General features: G+C 41.9%; 1 protein-coding gene across 1 annotated transcript in view; it reads left to right on the top strand.

Annotated features, from left to right (window-relative positions):
* The window catches only part of MKL1 (megakaryoblastic leukemia (translocation) 1), a 64,594-nt gene that overhangs the window by 15,703 nt on the left and 33,102 nt on the right, over positions 1-15,789 (top strand). Inside the window, 1 exon segment of the mRNA XM_010833754.1 lies at positions 8,525-8,590. Within this exon segment, the coding sequence (XP_010832056.1) occupies positions 8,525-8,590 (66 nt within the window).

Genomic DNA, 15,789 nt, shown 5'->3' with positions numbered 1-15,789 from the left:
TATTTATAAGCTGTGTTGTTCTGTAGTTTTGTTGTGGTCTCTTTCTGGCTTTGGTATCAGAGTAACTAATAGAGTTAGTTGGAAAGTGTTCCTTTCTCTGTTTTCTGAAAGAGTTCTTAAAGGATTATTACTAATTCTTCTGTTAAATTTTTGGTAAAATTTGCCAGTGAAGCCATCTGAGCCTGAATTTTCTTTTGAGGAAGATTTTAAATTAACAAGTCAATGTCTGCTTTTTATACGTCTGTCTGGATATTCTGTTTTTTGGGTTTTTTTTTTTTTTTTTTTATCAATGTCAATAGTCTGTGCCAGTCTAGGAACTGGTCCACTTTATCTGAGTTATCTAATTTGTTGACATGTGGTTCTTCATGGTATCTCTGTTAACTTTGTTAATTTCTATAGTTGGTGATAATGTCTCCTCCTACATTCCTGATTTTCTCTCTCTTTTCTTGGTTGTTCTAACTAAACATTTATCAATTTTGTTAATCTTTGTAAACAGCAAATTTTTGGTTCTATTGGTTTTCTCTATTTTCTACATAATTGCTTTATAATTTAAAGCAGTGGCATCACCGACTCAATGGAGATGAGTTTGGGTAAACTCTGGGAGTTGGTGATGGACAGGGAGGGCTGGCGTGCTGCAATCCACGGCATTGCAAAGAGTCGGACACAACTTTTGCGTGTCCGACTTCCATTTAACTTTCATTCTTCTGCTTACTTGGGTTTAGTTGCACTTCTTTTCTAGCTTCTGATAGTGAAGTTTTTCTTTATAGCATGAGTTTGAAGTCTTCCTTCTATTTTCATACAAACATTTAAATCTATGAATTTCCCTCTAAGCATTAGTTTAGATATATAGCCCATAAATTTTTATATGTTCAGTTCAAAATACTTTCTAATGTCTCTATTATTTTTCCTTTGACCCATTGGCTATTTCATGATTTCAGTTGCTCAGTCGTGTCTGACTCTTTGCGATGCCATGGACTGCAGCACGCCAGCCCTCCCTGTCCATCACCAACTCCGAGTCTACCCAAACTCATCTCCATTGAGTTGGTGATGCCATCCAACAATCTCATCCTCTCTTCTCCTCTTCTCCTGCTGCCTTCAATCATTCCCAGCATCAGGGTCTTTTTCAAGGAGTCAGTTCTTCACATCAGGTGGCCAAAATATTGGAGTTTCAGCTTCAACATCAGTCCTTCCAATGAACACCCAGGACTGATCTCCTTTAGGATGGACTGGTTGGATCTCCTTGCAGTCCAAGGGACTCACAAAAGTCTTCTCCAACATCACAATTTGAAAGCATCAATTCTTCGGCACTCAGCTTTCTTTATAGTCCAACTCTCACATCCATACATGACTACTGGAAGAACCATAGCTTTGCCTAGACGGATCTTTGTTGGCAAAGTAATGTCTCTGCTTTTTAATATGCTGATTAGGTTGTTCATAGCTTTTCTTCCAAGGAGCAAGCGTGTTTTAATTCCATAGCTGCAGTCACCATCTGCAGTGATTTTGGAGCCCCCCAAAATAAAATCTCTGTTTCCACTGTTTCCCCATCTATTTGCCATGAAGTGATGGAACCAAACGCCATGATCTTAGTTTTCTGAATGTTGAGCTTTAAGCCAACTTTTTCACTCTCCACTTTCACTTTCATCAAGAGGCTCTTTAGTTCTTTGCTTTCTGCCATAGGGTGGTGTCATCCGCATATCTGAGGTTATTGATATTTCCCCCTGCAATCTTGATTCCAGCTTGTGCTTCCTCCAGCCCAGCGTTTCTCATGATGTACTCTGCATAGAAGTTAAATAAGCAGGGCAACAGTATACAGCCTTGACGTACTCCTTTTCCAATTTGGAACCAGTCTGTTGTTCCATGTCCAGTTCTAACTGTTGCTTCCTGACCTGCATACAGAGTTCTCAAGAGGCAGGTCAGGTGGTCTGGTATTCCCATCTCTTTCAGAATTTTCCACAGTTTATTGTGATCCACACAGTAAAAGGCTTTGGCATAGTCAATAAATCAGAAATAGATGTTTTTCTGAAACTCTCATGCTTTTTCGATGATCCAACAGATGCTGGCAATTTGATCTCTGGTTCCTCTGCCTTTTCTAAAACCAGCTTGAACATCTGGAGGTTCACAGTTCACGTATTGTTGAAACCTGGCTTGGAGAATTTTGAGTATTACTTTAGTGTGTGAGACGAGTGCAATTTTGCAGTAGTTTGAGCATTCTTTGGCATTGCCTTTCTTTGGGATTGGAATGAACTCTGACCTTTTCCAGTCCTGTGGCCGTTGCTGAGTTTTCCAAATTTGCTGGCATACTGAGTGCAGCACTTTCACAGCATCATCTTTCAGGATTTGGAATAGCTCAGCTGGAATTCTATGACCTCCACTAGCTTTGTTCATAGTGATGCTTCCTAAGGCCCACTTGACTTCACTTTCCAGGATGTCTGGCTCTAGGTGAGTGTGAGTGATCACACCATCGTTATTATCTGGGTTGTGAAGATCTTTTTTGTACAGTTCTTCTGTGTATTCTTGCCACCTCTTCTTAATATCTTCTGCTTCTGTTAGGTCCATACCATTTCTGTCCTTTATTGAGCCCATCTTTGCATGAAATGTTCCCTTGATATCTCTAATTTTCTTGAAGAGATCTCTAGTCTTTCCCATTCTATTGTTTTCCTCTATTTCTTTGCATTGATCGCTGAGGAAGGCTTTCTTATCTCTACTTGCTGTTCTTTGGAACTGTTTTCAAATGGGTATATCTTTCCTTTTCTTCTTTGCTTTTCACTTCTCTTCTTTTCACAGCTATTTGTAAGGCCTCCTCAGACAGCCATTTTGTTTTTTTGCATTTCTTTTTCCTGGGGATGGTCTTGATCCCTGTCTCCTGTACATTGTCACCAACCTCCATCCATAGTTCATCATTCTCTATCAGATCTAGTCCCTTAAATCTATTTCCCACTTCCACTGTATAATCGTAAGGGATTTGATGTAGGTCATACCTGAATGGTCTAGTGGTTTTCCCTACTTTCTTCAATTTAAGTCTGAATTTGGCAATAAGGAGTTCATGATCTGAGCCACAGTCAGCTCCCGATCTTGTTTTTGCTGACCGTTTAGAGCTTTTCTATCTTTGGCTGCAAAGAATATAATCAATCTGATTTAAGAGTGTGTTATTTAATTTCTCCATATTTTTGAATTTCTCGGATTTTCTTCTGTTGTTAGTTTCTAATTTAATTTCATTGTAGTCAAAGAATGTACTTTGTATCATTTAAATTCATTTAACCTTATTGAAAGTCGTTTTATGGCCTAGTATATGATCTGTCCTAGAGCCCGTTCCATGTATGCTTGAGAAGAATCTGTGTTCTGTGGTTGTTGGGTGGAGTGTATTGTTCGAGTCTTGACGTTCTTGTAGATTTTCTGCATATTTGTTCATTATCAAGAACTAGGTTGATTGTAATTCATGAGTAGATAAATCAAACATTCTTTATTCTAAATCATGTAAGTATCATGAAGTTGAATTAAAATGGAGAAATCTTCTAGTATTAGTTGTATCTTAGGAATACCAGGAATGACATCTAATTTATTTTCTAGTGTATTCGTCCTTTTTATTTTAGTATCTTACTATGGCGATCACTTTTCATCCTCATGAAAACTCATAATTTCAGACTCAACTCCAACCAGGCCAGTCTGTCAGTTGATCATTTCTGGGTTTGTGTATCCTCCTTGGAACTATGAGAACCTCCATGGCTTAGAGTCAGATATCTTAGTGGGGTTTTGGGGTGGGGAGAAAAGATTTTTGAGAAGGCTTGTTTGCCTTTTGCTCTCTTCAAGCATATAAACCTCACTGAATTTCTAATACAGCACTGACTTTTTGGGCTAACTTGTAATATCTAGTCAAGGAGCATTTCCTTTATTCCCAAAATCAACAAGTTTATTTTGGAGCCTTTTCATAACATAAATATTCTGAAAAGCTGCAGTCAAATTCATGGTCTTTTGATTATGTTTAAAGTTTCATATCCAGATTTAAAGAATGGAGAAAAAGATTTATCGGTGTTTCTGACAGAGCCGAGGTAATGGGACGTTCCTGCAGTCAGATTCTTCGTTGAAGAGGTCTTTGTCCTGAGCAAGGATGGTACACGGGGAGGGGTTTTGCTCTTTCCCAGTTATTCCTGTACTAATTCTTTGCTCTTCTCTTCTATTTCCCTCATAACTCACACTTCCCCTCCCTATTCTAGAAGTCTTGGGGAAACCAGTAATGGGTGAATACAAATGAGGTAGGAGCAACCTGCTGAGCTGCACATCTCCCTTCCCAGTAAAATACAGAACTTCTGACCAGTGGGAGCCACAGAGCCAGACTTGGGAGTATACCACCTGATAGATTCAATTGTTTGATACATTCAGTCCTTGGGCATCAGCCCTTGAATACCATTGGCATACCTTTATGGTCTTACCGGGCAGAAGAACGTCAGGTTCCTCCCCTTGCTCTAATTTCCTGAGTAGCCAGTTGTTCAAATAGCAGTTGATCACCTTTATTTGAAATAGGTTGAAAACTTGGTTCTTTTCATGGGGATGGAGAAGCTCAGGTTCCCACTTTCTGGTTTGTTTCTTTTCTTTGAACCCTTTACTGGCAGGCAGCTCAGCTGATTCACCAGGCATCAGCTTCAAAGACATCTGTTCATCTATAGATAATAGGCTGCTTGCATAGATGCATTTAAAACCAGATGCTATATTAAATTTGTGGAATTCGGTAACAGTGAAAGTATAAAGACTCGTGCTTGTACATAAATAGGTATTTTTGTTTAGTTTTTTATTGACTTGGGGACTGGAGAGGAAATCTAAATGGTGATATACACTAACATAGAATTTATCGCATTCCTACTTTTAAAAATTGCCTTGATCTAGCACTGTGTTTGAAAATAATCACTTGAACTAGTGTTAGCTTTATCTTGGTGAGGGTGGTTGTGTATTAAATTATGTTCTCTTAAATGTGCTCCTGATCTGAGTATCTTTTGCAGTGAATACATAATATATGACTCTTATGGTATTTAAATTATTGAATGATTTCTTCTAAAATGAATAATCCCAAGGCCTAGAAACATAAAGGCGTTTTATTTAGACTGCTTAGAATTAAGAGGAATTAAGATAGACTAAGGAAAGGGGAAATTCATGTAAATACTGTTTCTTTGTGGTCAGACATCTCAGAAGAAGGATTGTTGTATATATACACAGCCAAACAGATACCGTACACCATAATTCTGAATTTGCTGCTTATTTTCCTCCTTATAAACATTGTTAGGGTGAGCAGGGATTATGCAATGTATGAAGTAATACATACCTGCTATCAGGTTGTAGCAGTACCCAGGGCATACTGACACAGGGTTAATTCTGTTACGTGAATGGGAAACTTGGTCAGATTGCAGATTAGACTAGAGTTTGGTATTAACTGCTGAGAGGCACAAATGGAATTTTCAGATAACTGAACTTTAATTTCATTTAGTTTGAGATAGAAAAGGTTTATTAGATGAATCTTCCCCTTTGAACTAGAGCCATTAAAAAAAAAAGCAACTAAACTCCATGAATCATAGACTTAACCTTTTGCTTTCATGAAGCAAGAAGTTTTTCAGTCGAGAAGTTTGCATAATGGATTCCTTATGGCCCTATCTGTATATGGGTTTTTGGAAAGGCGCGCATTGCTATTTCAGAACTATTCTTGGATAATAGACGTATTTTTCATTCATTATTGTTTTTTTGAAGTGTTCAGACTTACTGCATTAGGTTTCCCTGTTCTCTGAAATGAAACAAGTTTGATACATTTAATCATTTTCCAGTAACTCATCTTACACTGGGCCTTAGAAACACTGTAAAAGCTAACAGATTCCCCTTTCCCCTCTTACTTTATTCTGCCTGGCCCTCCTCTTTCTTCCAAGGAAACATATGGCACAGTATTAAGTATTTCCCTTCACTTTAGAATCACAGAGACCTGATGTGAATCCTAGTTCCTGCACTTTTGAGCCATTTGACCTAAGGCAAAAGTTTAAAGGTTTGGTCATTAGTTTTTCCATCTGTAAAATGGAGATAATAATTGTAATATCCCCACAGGGCTTTTTTTTTTTTTAAAGTATGTCAGTCATTTAATATAGGACTGACACGTAGCAACACTCAATGATTCCTCTTATAATTTTATTATTACTGTTGCTGCTGATCTATAATTTATTCTGAAATCAAGTTCTTAATTTAAATTTATTTTACTGAAGCTGATCTCCTAGACTTCTTTGTCCCTGGCCTGAATCATCTATGTCCCTCAGCCCCTTTGTCTGTCTTGGCACAGAATGAACCCAGGCAATCACATTCCGGGCCTGTTATCTTAGCAGCACAGGCTTTCAGGAGACCCTGGAGAAACAGAGAAGTGGGGAGCCCAGGTTCTGGAATCAGAATGCTTGAGTTCCGAACCTGTTGTACCTCTATTAGTGGATAACCTTAGGGAAATTACTTAATCTCTCTGGGCCTCATTTTCCTTGCCTGTAAAGTAGGATAATAATACCTGTTCTGTCCATTGGTTCTATCAGTGTTAGCTATTAGTGTGGCTGTTGCCACTTTTATCTTTTATTCTGCAAGGCTTTCTTAATTTTAACAGTGTTAATTTGTAAATGATAATAATACCCTCCTATTTAGATTTCTCTGACTGTATGTATCATCATTTAGAGATGCAGTTCAATTTAAGAAACAAATTGTCAAATACCTACTGTGTATTGAGTACTATTGGTTGGGAGAGCATCATAGATTAATAAGATACATTCCCTGTCCTCCAGGAGTTTACATTATTTGGGGGTAAGTATTACACAGGACAAAATATCTCTATACTTTTTATAACAGATACAAGGTAGTTCATCGGAGGCCTGGAGTAATTCTCAGTTGGGAAGGTCAGGTGAAGAAGTGATGAGGTGGGCATTTCCAGGTGAAGTGAATTGTGAGTAATTGGACAATCCGGATTGTGGTGACTTAGAATGGGTGAGGGCTTCCCTGGTGGCTCAGATGGTAAAGAATCTGTCTATAATGCAGGAGACTGGGGTTCAATCCCTGGGTTGGGAAGATCCAGTGCTATCACTGCAGCATGAGAAGATGCAGTAAACTTGATAAAATAGGAGTGTAAGGAGGTAGCAGAGTTGAAGTTGGCTTAAAAATTTTAGTGTTAGTACTGGGGAGGAGGATGGTGATACCATTAAAGAGAAAAAGGATGGAATGTTGATTAGATTTGAGGAGTTGGGTGGGGAAGAGATGGCTCAGCAGGTAAAGAATCTACCTGCAATGCAGAAGACACTGGAGATACAGGTTCCATCCCAGGGTCTGGGAAGATCCCCTGGAGAAAGAAACGGCAACCCACTCCAGTATTCTTGCCTGAAAAATCCCATGGACAGAGGAGCCTGGCGGGCTGCAGTCCAGTGAGTCACAAAGAGTCGGATAGGACTGAGCGACTAGGCACAAGCAGTAGGTTTTGGACCTGCTGGATTTGAAGGTGGTCAGGAGACTGGTTACAGGTCTGCCATCTGGGGAGGCCGTCTTAAAACTGCTTTGTGGATGGGGAAGACAGACGTTAGGGTAATGCAATTCCACATAGATACAGGTCGCCCTCAGATGGGACTTGCAGGACCTTAGAATGAAGACTTATCACAGAAAGGAACTTCCCTTGGCCAGTGAGATCCTCTCAATCTTCCTTTTCCGAACATGTTCTCACTTCGCCTCTGATTGGAGGCCTTTGTCATTCCGCATGGTGTGCAGTGGTAATAATACCCTTTAGGTTTCACTCACATTTGAAATAAAGATAATTGGCTTTTAACTCTAAAAAATTCCTATTAACTTGTTACATCAGGTGGTGTTGTCAGAGTAGAAATAGGAGAAAACCCCCTCATCACCCTCCCCTGGCCCGGATGTGCTTTGAATCACCTAGCTTTGTGTTTCACGTCAACAGAAGGCTCAAAGTGCAGAGGAAGAGGCAGAGAAGAGTTGTCTTAATGGGAAAATAGTTTCTGGCCGAGGGAAGTGCATTGCTTGGTGAAAACAGGTATAATTTTTAGATCCAAAAAAGAAGATTTTACAAATAACCAATACTCCCTGATCTGTAACTCACTACACTTAACTGTGATAAACATTTACCACCAGGAGGAAGGCGTAGAGCAGCTAGAAAAAGCCTTTTCTGCTGGGCGGTGGTCCTCATTATGTTTTCTTTGAGTTAAGAATTTGTGTTTTTTCAGTCCTGGAGGAGGACACAGTGTTTGTTGTAGGAGGTTTTGAGCAATAGGCAAGACTCTGGTACTTTGTGGATTGTTATCGCCCTGCAAGACCCTTCGCAACTTCCTCTCGCCGCCCACAGCAGAATACGGAAGCCCTGCTGTATCAGGCCACTTCTGCAATTACAGCCACAGTTACCAGGGATCCTTGTTTCACACTACACCCTTGTGTGTCGAGGCTTTCTGTGCATTTGAAAATGTGTCTTTTGTGGTGGAACAGCTGCCTGAGCCTTCATCTCCCCTCTCTCTCTGCTGCCCTGCAGTGCTGCAGTTGAAGCTCCAGCAGCGCCGGACTCGGGAGGAGCTGGTGAGCCAAGGGATCATGCCGCGTAAGTACCCCCTGCCTCTCAGCCCCTGACGGAGGTGCTCTGGGGACTCGGTGTGTGTACCCAGTGTGCCACGGGAAGCACCTAACAGAAAACAGGGCCACCGGGCTCGTTTTTCGCTCCTTTCTTTGTCACACTTTCCCAAGTTCAGGGCCTCTCACTTGGCCATGGTTAAGAGACCTGTGCTCATTGATCAAGTTCAGAAAAACAGCATTCGGCTTATGGGTGCCATTGAATCACCCTTAGCTTGTGAGCTGCACCTTTAAAAGGGTTTCTCCGCCCTGTGCCACTTCCCTTTGTAGGAGGAACAGATCGTGAGCTGGGGTTCTGTGAGGGAGCGCTCTCCCCTCGTGTGTTTAGCCTGAATGTTGGGGTGCTTGGGGAGGGATGGCCCTTTCCCACCTAGTATTCCAAGTCAGCCCCAGTTTTGTTTAGAGTGAGAGCCTCACGTACCCTAGCCTGGTGTAACTGGAGTCATTGATGGGGTATTGTAGGGCGGGGCTCGGTGCAGAACCGCATCACTCGGGAGAAATAAAACCCATCTTGGAATCTATTCAAAGTAAGAAAATTTGCCTTTAATACCAGCAGCCTTATAAAACAAGCGGAAGCTGACACCAGCAGGGTTTTGCTCTTTTTGACATTTCTTTTTGAGTCATCTGTGGAGAGCTTAGGCTCTCCCTCTTCGTTTTTTTATCTTTGTGTGTTCCTGCTACTTGGGCACAGCTGAATGAAATAAAAATTTATATATCATTTACCACTTCCAGCTTCATAGTGGAAGGACTGATGTTTTAATTTTTTAAACCTTAACTCAGTGCCTGCTAACCTGCTGCCGCTGTATCTTGCTAGTTCTCACTCACTCATTCATTCACAGTATTTGGCTAACTGGTATGTGCCTGCTGATGCAGCAAGATAAACCCAGCTCCTGCTCTCAGGAGTTTTGCACTTACTAAGTAGACTGATAACGTAACAAACAGGGAGACAAGTACACTAACACCGTTGCTTCAGAACATGGTAAGTGCTCTGAAGTGAATGTAACCGGTTGGCATAGTAACAGATAACAGGGATGAGAGGGGATCACTTTGAAGAAGTTGGTCAAGAAAGGCCTCCTCGAGAAGGAAATATCTGAGCTGAGATCTGAAGGGTTAGTTGGGGTCAGTCATTCAGAAGCAGGAAGAGGACCCAGGAAGAAGGGAAAGCAAGTCTGAGGGCCCAGCGCAGTTAAGAGCCTGGCATGTTTGAACACATCAAGGAAGCCATGGTTGCTGGGCCTACTGAGTGAGGGCAGAGTGAGGGCCAGCTAAGATAGGCAGGCTGGGCGGGGCCAGAACTGGAGCCCTGTCAACCGCACGGAGGAGGTAGATTCTACTCTGACTGCAATGGGAAGCCATTGAAGACTTTCAAGTAAGTGAAGACAGGATCTGATTGACCTCGTGGGGATGTCAGATCCATTGCTAAGAGCTGGAACTTCATAGCACGTATAAAGATCCTGAGGTCTGTTTCTGTCCTAAGCATCAGCCAGGAGATTCAAGTCTCAAGTTTATTTTTTTTTAAATTGCAGTTAACTACCAAACCATTTGCCCACATGCTGTCTCCTCTGACCTTGCAGTGAAGGACTCTTGTCTTTAAAGTGTGGGTCTGTTAATGTGCTCAGGTAGAGTGGTGGTGTGCTTTTATAAAACACTCCAAATCTGCCAGTCTCCAAACCTTGTAGAGGAACAAGTCACCCCGTGTCAGTCTCATTGTCCCTTTCGCCAAGGACATCCTGTGTTTAGGGTCTGCTTTTTGCTTGTGATAATTCTAGGTGCTCTAGAGATTAAAGAAATATTCAGCATGGGACCTGCCCTTAAGACACTTAACAGTTTATCTGGGTGGTAGGATTTGCCCATACACAACATAAAGAGCAGTTCAGTGCTGATCTGTGGGGTGCTGACTCTGATTACAGTACTAGTTCTGGGAACATAGTGCTGCTTCTCAGAATCTGTAGTATGTTCAGGATCTAAAAACCACTCAGAGGATGAGGGCCTTACATTTTTTTTGCAGCCTTTCATTTGATACCAGGGACTACTGGAGATAACTGCTTAGTAGGATTTAGTGTGTCGCATTTCTTACAGTATTCTGTGCTGTTAAGACAAACGATGCTTGAATATTGCAGTTATCTGCTTAGATGTTTGTCTCTCCAGTTAGATTGTGAGCTCCTTGAGGAGATATCTTATTTATATTTCTGCCCCCAGTACCTGGCACTGAATGAATGAATGAAGACAGCCAATTGTAAAATGGTATGTGTATGAGAGAGAAAGAGAGAATGAAAGACAGACAGAAACAGATACTACTTAACTGCAAACGTTGGAATTCTGGGCATGGAATTTGAAACAACACTCCTGTTCTCCCAGGAGCTCAGATTCTAAAATATTCTAAGTGTCTAATTGTGTACCTTGGGTGGTTCTCTGCATCTGTGAAGTGAGAGTAACTGCCCTTCCTATAGGAATAGAAATGCCCTGCTTCTGTGAGAATATTGCATTTTCCCTTGTAACACAAGCCACCTTCAACGATGGGCACAGCTTGTTTTTCAGCTTTTCCAGTGAAGAAAGTAGGTAGCAAACTCTCAGATTGTGAGAGAGGGAGTGTTGAGGCCTAGGAAAAGCTCCAGGTGTGAAGTGCCCTGCTCCTCAGCTTACCAACTGAGGTGCAGACGGGGCCCAGAGTTCCCAAAGATGAGGTTCCCAGCCCCTCACCCTCTGAGTAACCCCACTTCCTCACCCCAGCCCCTCGCCACTACCGTAACTCCTGTTATAATCTGGGACATTCTCTGCCTCCCTGACACCCCCACCAATTCCATGGTCATCCTTTGCTCACGTCTTTCAAAAGAAAATGTGAGTAGTGCTGGGGGCAAATCGTAACTGATCAGCAATTTGTTGGTTATTGAAGACTGGGCCATCTGGAAAGATAGCATCTGGTTTGAAGTGCCTGTTTCACTTCCATCTCGCTGGCCTGAGGAGTTTCTGAAAAGTGCCTTTATGTTTAAGTTACCTGTACAACTTATGAAAGTCGTTAAAGACCCTCACACCAGGGGAAAGGAGCAGTGTAGTCATGGCCGTATTCTGCCTCATCAGTTTCTGTTTATGTCTTTTATCCAATTCATCTCGTCCCGATCTTTCTGTAGCTCTGGGAAGAAAAACCCACCCACCTTGTTTCACAGAGCATTCCCACAGCTCCCACAGGGGTCTCTGGCTTCCAGTCTGGACATCATGTCTGCAAGGCACGATGTTTTCAGTGGCTGCCCTGCCTTCAGGGTTGTTGGCAGTTTTGCGTATTGTTCAAAGTTGGGCAGTGGCCTTCCCATAGATTTCAGGGGATTTAAGGACTTCCCTGGTGGCCCAGACGGTAAAGCGTCTGTCTACACTGCGGGAGACCCAGATTCGAGCCATGGGTTGGGAAGATCTCTTGGAGAAGGAAATGGCAACCCACTCCAGTACTGTTGCCTGGAAAATCCCATGGACAGAGGAGCCTGGTAGGCTACAGTCTATGGGGTCGCAAAGAGTCAGACACGACTGAGCAACTTCACTAAGAGCCTCTCAATTCCCATACACCTCTTTCTACTGCTTGATATGCTCTGCTCATGGTATCTGAACTATGGGGTCTAGAAGTTTGTGGTTTCTAATGTGTTTTTAAATAGGGTCATTTCTCAGAATCCCTCATTCTCATCATGTAAACCTGTGTCTCAAATTTAACACTACTTAAACCGTACCAAGTGCAGAGTGCCAGATAGCAAAGAATTACATATTCTAGGTCCTGTGCTTTCTTTCCTGATGTCTGAAGCTCTGCATATCTTGAGGGAACAGGAGAAATGGCACAGATAGGAAGCTGGTGTTCAAGTCCAGAAATTAAGGAATGCCTCTCTATTTCAGATGAAAAGTCATAGAAGAGGTGGGTCCTGTGTGGTTCACTTTGTTTCCAAACAGAGTTTTCCCCACAGCCTTTCTCTCTGACATTTGAAGTTGTACAAGCCAGAAAGTTAAGGTGAAAACTAAGAAAAATATTCCGGCAGTCAGGGCTGCTGCAGAGGAACAACCTTTTAAAGGAGAACATGGACGTTCTCCTGACCCAAACAAATGACAGATAAATTTCCTGTAATCTTCCTAGATATGAGAGAAGAGCCTCATTTGTCCTTCCCTCTCAGCCTCCTGTTACTGTCCTGTGAGCCCTTGAAGAAAAGCAGAGGTCACTTTTCTGATGCCTCGGTTCCCCCACCAGTTCATTATTGCCCCGTATGCGTATGGGAGCAAAGCCTCAGTACCTCGGCAAACCCGTGAGGAAATCGTCTGTATATCCAATAGGTTAGGGACTTCCCTCTGTATTTCTTGGGTGAGTTTTTTTTGTTTGTTTGTTTTGTTTTGTTTTTCATTTTAAATGGTGTTTCTGCGCACCTAGCCACTGCCCCTGGTGACACTTTCTTCTGAATTGTTGGGAGAAAACACACACAGTGTGAAGGCATCACAACTCAGGGCAGCCGGGGTCGATCCAGAAGCCTCTCAATCAGCCTGGGCCCTGAGAGGCACTCAGCCTTGCTGCTGGGTGAGAAAGTGAACCAGTGGTCAGTGCGTTTGATTGGTTTGTGGCTCTGCTGGTAGGCCCCATGTTCTCACATTGAAACTGGAAAAAAATGGTCTCGTGTGATGGAGTTCCTGCAGCTGTTTTTAATAAGCTTTACCACATCTTGACTCCTGACCCTTCAGTTCTGTAGTTCGACCCCTTTGTCAAGCTTCAGCTTGTTGGCGTTGGCCAAGTGCTGCACAGAGACCCAGTTGCTTAAGCTGGCATTTTACTGGGTCCCACGTCAGCTGAAAATCTCCTGTTCATCTGACTATAGCAGTCTCTGTACCAGGAAGAAATTTCTTCTAAACTCTGACAAAAGATTATTTAATGGCTGAAAGTGTCAGGGTTAATTATTATGATCTCTTTTCCTCTGTAGCTGAATTTCTTGTTAATAATAATATTTTTGTTATTTGTAACTTGGGAATTATTCCTTATATTATTCTTCATCAAAGGTATATAAACCTTGTTTCAAGATTCTCTTTCCTGAGTACATATGGATAAAATCCATTTTGGTGAAGCTCTTTTAAAAATAACTCTTGGTGTTCATAACCCCTGAGAAGATAAACCAACCTCAGGCCTCAAAATTTCTTGTAATAAGAAAGGAGCTGTGATTTAACTTTGTAACTCTCAGTCCATCTTTATTAAATACTGAGATCCATGGCATCTTTTCCCCAAGTTTCCATGAATTCTAAAGAACTAGCCCCCCCAAAACCAGCCCTGTCCAGTGGCACTTTCAGTGTTGGTAGAAGTATTCTGTGACACTAGCCGCTACCCACAGGTACTCCTGAGCACTTAAATGTGGCTAGCTTGAGTGAAGAACTGAATTTTTTAATGTAATTTTAATTAATTTAAATGGTCACATGTGGGTGGTGGCTGTAGTATTAGACAGTAGGATTTTAGGCTTTATTCGGCCACTTAGAAACAAGCTGACTTTGGACAACTCATTTCACTTTTCTGAATTCAAATTCTACTTTTGTAAAATTCTTTTTTTTTTTTTTTGTAAAATTCTTATCTGAACATGGAAAAAACCTTAAATGTCCATCAACAGATACATGGATAAAGAAGATATTCTGCACACACCCTGGAATACTACTCAGCCACAAAAAAGAACGAAGTGATGCCTTTTGTAGCAACATTAATGAACCTAGAGATTATCGTACTAAGTAGAATAAGTCAGAAAGAGAAAGGCAAATACCATATGATGTCACTTTCTGTGGAATCTGAAGCATGACACAAATGAAACAAACAGACTCACAGATGTAGACAACGGCCTGTGGTTGCCAAGGAGCGGGGAGGCGAGGGACAGATGGACTGGGAGTTTGGGATTGGCAGATGTGAGCTATTATATATATGTGTATAACTGATTCACTTTGCTCCACACCAGACAACACAACATTGTCAATCAACTATACTTCAATAAAATACGTGAAAAAAATAAAATGCTTCTCTACCCCACAGTTAATTTTGGAGATAAATGAGATGATGTGTTGTTCCTACTTTTGAGATACGGGCAGTATTATTTGCAGTGAGTGGAGCTTTCGCTTGGATCTGCCATTTGGGTATCTGAAAGTAGCTTTTAATATATATAGCTCATTAACTTCTGTGAAAACCAGTGTTTGGACACAGGAACTGTCCTTCAGTAAACAAAATTCTCCTTAATTTCATTTTCCTCTCTACTCTTGGATTAAAAAACATTTGCTGAGGGACTTCCCTAGAGGAAGACTCTGCAGTTCCACTGTAGGGGCCTGGATTTGATCCCTGTTTGGGGAAGTAAGATCCCACGTGCCTTGAGGCACAGCCAATAAAATAAGAGCAATTTGCTGGAAATCGTTGAGAGTCAGAGAACCACTAGCCACACATGGTGCTCTGTTAAGGTTGCTCCCCTTTTGGTTGAATATTAACAGGACGACTCTTTTTATTAGCGTGCCCTCTTCATGGTAATTTTTTTTTTTAAATCTCTCTTAAAACATGTAAGTGGATAGGTTGGAAATAATGTATATATTTTTAATTTCTGGGCAGCTTGCCAAGAGACTGAAATGTTCACCAGCGGGGACCCAGTGGTGATTCCAGTGCAGATGAGGGTCTAGTTTGCAGACAAATTGCTCGCTTTTTAAAAAACTTATAAAGATGGAAGATGACAGAATTGTAGGCTGAAAGGAAATGTTGTTTGTTTTGATTTGAAGTGAAGTGTTAGTGTGTGCCAGGCATTCTTTCTGAGAGGATCTTGCGTAGCTGATGCGTTTGGGTGAGAGCGGGCTCTCCCCTGGGCCTCGGCCCTTGCCTGTGTGCTCCAGTCCACTTGGGAGTCACAGAAGCTCTGTGTGGTCATCTCAGAATAGCTCTCCCTGTGAGCCAGAAAAGTCTGGACAGGATTGACCTGCACCCCTTTCCAGTAAGAGCTCAGAAAAAGACCTCCTCCAAAGCCTGCAGTTTGCACCCGGCTCCAGCCCAGGTGGGGACCCCGGGCCTGTGCTTCTCAGGGGCTCACTCTCACAGCTTTTAGTGTGGTCCCGTTGGCTCTTTCAGATACATAGGTATCTTTGAGTGAAAGAGCTAGTTTATTTCTGCCTTTTCTTTTTAATTGAGATATGGCTGGGGTAGGGGGTGTT

This window comes from Bison bison, unplaced genomic scaffold (genome assembly GCF_000754665.1).
Source record: "Bison bison bison isolate TAMUID 2011002044 unplaced genomic scaffold, Bison_UMD1.0 scf7180017863885, whole genome shotgun sequence".
In the NCBI taxonomy this organism is placed as follows: Eukaryota; Metazoa; Chordata; class Mammalia; order Artiodactyla; family Bovidae; genus Bison; species Bison bison.
Note: the sequence above shows the minus strand (reverse complement) of the source record. Positions and strands in the feature narration are given on the sequence as shown.